Source organism: Coenobita brevimanus, chromosome 32, assembly GCF_032717465.1.
Source record: "Coenobita brevimanus isolate Jiangsu-jjx chromosome 32, ASM3271746v2, whole genome shotgun sequence".
In the NCBI taxonomy this organism is placed as follows: Eukaryota; Metazoa; Arthropoda; class Malacostraca; order Decapoda; family Coenobitidae; genus Coenobita; species Coenobita brevimanus.
Window position 1 is genome coordinate 2,217,482 of NC_136985.1, and position 5,415 is coordinate 2,222,896.

At 46.8% G+C, this 5,415-nt stretch overlaps 1 protein-coding gene across 1 annotated transcript in view; it reads right to left on the minus strand.

Moving 5' to 3' along the window:
* Positions 1-2,802: 2,802 nt before the first annotated feature.
* Positions 2,803-5,415, minus strand: part of LOC145395638 (rho guanine nucleotide exchange factor 39-like) — a 12,391-nt gene continuing 9,778 nt past the window's right edge. Inside the window, exons 7-11 of the mRNA XM_080269207.1 lie at positions 5,233-5,415; positions 4,516-4,571; positions 4,302-4,455; positions 3,843-4,160; positions 2,803-2,959 (exon numbers count right to left, since the gene is read on the minus strand). The exon at positions 5,233-5,415 is cut by the window's right edge and continues 27 nt beyond it. Of these exons, the coding sequence (XP_080125333.1) occupies positions 2,885-2,959; positions 3,843-4,160; positions 4,302-4,455; positions 4,516-4,571; positions 5,233-5,415 (786 nt within the window). The 3' untranslated portion in view covers positions 2,803-2,884. The remainder of the gene's footprint in view (positions 2,960-3,842; positions 4,161-4,301; positions 4,456-4,515; positions 4,572-5,232) is intronic.

The window sequence follows — 5,415 nt, forward strand, 5'->3', positions numbered from 1 at the left end:
AATAATAAAAAGCAAGTCAGTTTATGAAATCAAAGAATATAATACAGAAAATATAGTAATAATAATAGTAATAATAATATAATAATAATAATAATAAATACGGAAAGAAAATTAATTTATAAAGCAAAAGTAAATAATGAATAGTACCATAATAATAATAATAATAATAATAATGAATCAGTCTATGAAATTTGAAAATAACACACATGACCCTCACTTAAAAGTACTATCTATCTATCAATCTATCTATAAGTATATATAAACTATACTGTATATCCATCTATCTATCCATAGCCCGACGCCCTAATCCCACAAAGGGTGGCCGCAGACAAAACTCCTCCAAGTCGCTCTGTCACCCACCATTTGACTACCCTCCCCCCAACTCACCCCCCCCTCCCTCATATACCTCTCAACTCCATCCCTCCACCTCATCCTCGGTCTACCCCTCCCTCCACAAATTAATATAAACATCCACTGTAAAAAAAATATAATACTGTATGTAATTAAAATAACAGTCTAGTTTTAAGAAATAATATTGTACAGATTATATGATTCAAATTCAGTGGTCAATTTGTAATACTATTAGGTAGTGTCTTGTGTTGCTATCTATACCTGTATCTATCAATCTATCTATCTACCAGTGACTACCAGTATCTCTCAATCTATCTATCAGTGTCTACCCTTCACTTACTCATTTCCTACACCCAGCCCACACCAGCACACTGAGCCAGCTCCTCAAAACATGACAGAAGGAGCTGAGTTTGCAGTGGAGAATTATATATGTGCCACTGCAGAGAGAGAGAGAGAGAGAGAGAGAGAGAGAGAGAGAGAGAGAGAGGGCAAAAAATATCAATATAGTAAAAAAAAAAGTGTAAAAATATATATATACTACATAAAAAAAAATAATATATACTAAGGAGATTCAAAAAAGTCTTATTTATCTATCTATCTATTGCCAGACGCCTTTTAATTCCATAAGGGGTGGCCACAAACAAATCGCCTCCACGTCGCCCTGTCCCCTGCCGTTTCACTGCCCTGCCTAATCTAAATATAACAATAAAAACACTGCTACAACCCCTTCAGTCTGATTATGTATAAACTCTCAATTATTCGTTCTTTCACTATCCGACCCCATACAACTTCCTGTGCTATGGGCTCGGCGAAATTATGCAACATCCAGTCCGGCACGCACATCAACGGGTCATCTGCAGTGCCAACCAGTGCTGTGTTGCATCATTACTGTATTGTATCTTATGCTATGAAGGCCGAGGATGAGATGGAGGGATGGAGTGGAGAGGTATATGAGAGACTGATGAGGAGAGTATGTGAGTGAGGTGGAGGGGGGGAGAGGGAGGGGGAGGCCAAGGATGAGATGGAGGGATGGAGTGGAGAGGTATATGAGAGACTGATGAGGAGAGTGTATGTGAGTGAGGTGGAGGGGGGGAGAGGGAGGGGGAGGCCAAGGATGAGATGGAGGGATGGAGTGGAGAGGTATATGAGAGACTGATGAGGAGAGTGTATGTGAGTGAGGTGGAGGGGGGGAGAGGGAGGGGGCGGCTGAGGATGAGATGGAGGGATGGAGTGGAGAGGTATATGAGAGACTGATGAGGAGAGTGTATGTGAGTGAGGTGGAGGGGAGGAGAGGGAGGGGGAGGCCAAGGATGAGATGGAGGGATGGAGTGGAGAGGTATATGAGAGACTGACGAGGAGAGTGTATGTGGGTGAGGTGGAGGGGGGAGAGGGAGGGGGAGGCCAAGGATGAGATGGAGGGATGGAGTGGAGAGGTATATGAGAGACTGACGAGGAGAGTGTATGTGAGTGAGGTGGAGAGGGGAGAGTGAGGGGGAGGCCAAGGATGAGAGGGAGGGATGGAGTGGAGAGGTATATGAGAGACTGACGAGGAGAGTGTATGTGAGTGAGGTGGAGGGGGGGAGAGGGAGGGGGAGGCCAAGGATGAGATGGAGGGATGGAGTGGAGAGGTATATGAGAGACTGACGAGGAGAGTGTATGTGAGTGAGGTGGAGGGGGGAGAGGGAGGGGTAGGCCAAGGATGAGATGGAGGGATGGAGTGGAGAGGTATATGAGAGACTGATGAGGAGAGTGTATGTGAGTGAGGTGGAGGGGGGGAGAGGGAGGGGGAGGCCAAGGATGAGATGGAGGGATGGAGTGGAGAGGTATATGAGAGACTGATGAGGAGAGTGTATGTGAGTGAGGTGGAGGGGGGGAGAGGGAGGGGGAGGCCAAGGATGAGTGCAGAGGTATGAGAGAGAGAGAGAGAGAGAGAGAGAGAGAGAGAGAGAGAGAGAGAGAGAGGTGTATGGGGTGATATAGAAGTCATTTGTTCAGTCACTCTATATGGGATTAAGGCATCTGGCTATAGATAGACAGATAGACTGATAGACATAAACAGACTGAGTGATAGGTAGATAGATAAATAGATTGATAGATAGACTAAGTGATGGGTAGATAGACTGAGACAGACAGATATACAAAGATAGATAGATAGATTGACAAACTGAGACTGACTGAGTGATAGGTAGACAGACTGAGACAGATAGATATATAGATAGATAGATAAATATAAAGACTAACTGACATACAGATAGATAGATAGATAGATAGATAGACTGATAATTAGACACAGACTGAGACAGATAGATAAGAGACAGATGGACTGATAGATTAATAATTAGACAGAAAGAGAGAGAGAGACACACACACACACACACACACAGATAGATAACAGATAATGCAGATGGCCAGATAGATAGATACATAGATAGACAGACAGATAGATAAAACACCACAATCACTCTCACTACTCTTGCGGCAAATTTATTCTGACGGTTCTCATTCTCTGGCTCTTGTTTACCTTAGGCCTTAGTCATAGGGCCAGAGGTGACGGCTCGAAGCAGGGGGGTGTCCGTGGGGCGAACGAGAAGGGACGACCTTGGTTGACCTGTGTGTGAGAAAGTGAGATAGTTCTAATTATAAAAAGAAACAAAGAGAAGAGGACTGACACAAAAGAGAGTGAGAAAGGGGAAGGAAGAAGTAGGCAGCACTACATCAAGTGAGTGGATGATGGCTGTCACTACCTACCACCAAGGAAGGGAGTAGAGGGGAATTATAATTGGGTAGGCCAGGTATATCAGCTGAAGGGGGGGAGAGGGAAGGGGAGGCCAAGGATGAGATGGAGGGATGGAGTGGAGAGGTATATGAGAGACTGACGAGGAGAGTGTATGTGAGTGAGGTGGAGGGGGGAGAGGGAGGGGGAGGCCAAGGATGAGATGGAGGGATGGAGTGGAGAGGTATATGAGAGACTGACGAGGAGAGTGTATGTGAGTGAGGTGGAGGGGGGAGAGGGAGGGGGAGGCCAAGGATGAGATGGAGGGATGGAGTGGAGAGGTATATGAGAGAGGGGGGTGTGAGCTGGAAGCAGGGCAGTGAAATGGCGGGGGACAGGGCGACATGGAGGAGATTTGTCAGTGGCCACCCCATATGAGATTAAGGTGTCTGGCAATAGATAGACAGACAGACAGAAAAATGTAAAAATACTTTTTCTGTCATATAATGCAGCAATGTCTAGAGGTACCATTCTCCAAAATCAGCTGACTTATTGCTTACGTATCTGAATATATGAATAACAACACAAACTCTTACACCACTTTTATTAACCTTTAGATTTTGATTTTGTGAACATATTATTAAAAAAAATACAGTAATAATGTTTTTTTAAAGCAAATAAGTCACTGATTTAATCTATGCCAACCCTGATAGATAGATAGGTAGACAGACACTAACCTGAAGGGGATATGGACTGAATACAATTAGGTCTCTCTCACCTTTGGTCTCCTCTCATATACAGCACTGGGACCACAGCTGACTGGTCTCCTGGGTCTTTTCTCGTCCTCTGCCCTCGTCCCAGGAGAGCCTCGCCCCTCTCGTCCCCTCTTCCCAACCCTAAGCCTCACCGACTCTTCTTTTGCTCTCTGTTGCACCTCTTTAGCTATCTGTCGCTCCTCCTTGGCTCTCTGTTGCACCTCTTTTGCTATCTGTCGCACCTCTTTAGCTTTCTGTTGCACATCTTTAGCTTTCTGTCGCTCCTCCTTTGCTTTCTGTTGCCCTTCCTCGCTCTCCTTATCAATCTTCGTCTTCCGCCTCTTCGCTGGGGAGATCCAAAACCTGGGTGATGTTACGGATAAATTTTCCTGTTCCCCCCTGCCTTCCTCTGCCTTTCCTGCCTCACCCTTGCCTTCCTCCACCTTTCCTGCCTCACCCTTGCCTTCCTCTGTCTTTCCTGCCTTCCCCTTCTGCCTTTTGCTTGGGGAGAGCCAAGAGCGAGGCGGGGTTAGGCAGTTGGGTGCCTGTAGTAGCTGCTTCATTAGGGAATTGGGTGAACGAGCTGCCTTTTTGACCGAGCCTTCCAAATTGGTTGAACGAGGCAATTTCCCGAAGGTGCTGTTCAATCTGGGCGAGTGGGAGAGCCTTTTGAACGTGCCCTCTAGCCCGTTGGATGTTAAAGTTGACGAATTTGAACTCATGCCCTGCTCATCTTCTTCTGGCTTTGACACCTGACGGAAAAATGAATATATTGAGGATGCTTTGGCCATGTGGAGACAATGGGGAGTGAGAGACTGACTAGGAGAGTGTATGTGAGTGAGGCAGAGGAGAGGGAGGGGGAGACTGAGGATGAGATGGAGGGCTGGAGTAGAGAAGTATATGAGAGACTAACAAGGAGAGTGTGTGTGAGTGAGGTGGAGAGGGGGAGTGGAGGTGAAGGCTGAGGATGAGATGGAGGGATGGAGTGGAGAAGTGTATGAGAGACTAACAAGGAGAGTGTGTGTGAGTGAGGTGGAGGAGGGGAGAGGAGGGGGAGACTGAGGATGAGATGGAGGGATGGTGTAGAGAGGTATATGAGAGGGGGGTGTGAGCTGGAGGCAGGGCAGCGAAATAGCAGGGGACAGGGTGACATGGAGGCGATTTGTTTGTGGCCACCCCTTATGGGATTAAGGCATCTGGCAATAGATAGATAGCTTACTTTTCATCATCATCATCATCACCATCATCATCATTATCATCATCATCATTATCATCACCATACCAGACCTCCTTTCCCTACGAGAGAGAGAGAGAGAGAGAAACACACACACACACACACACACACACACACAGCAGCATACCTCACAAAATGGGCCACTCACTCATCATCCCAGCACCCGGAATCCTACTCACTTTCAGCGGCAGGATATTCTCCGGGTCTCCCTTTATGGTGAGCTTTCGGAGAGCTGGCCGTCGGAGGGGCTTGCATGAGCTTGAATCCTTCCGCAGAGTCCTTCTCTTCTCGACCGCCTCCTGCACTGCCTCCTCCAGCATCCTCGACCACTCTCGGCCGCTGCTCTCGTCCCCGCTGTACAG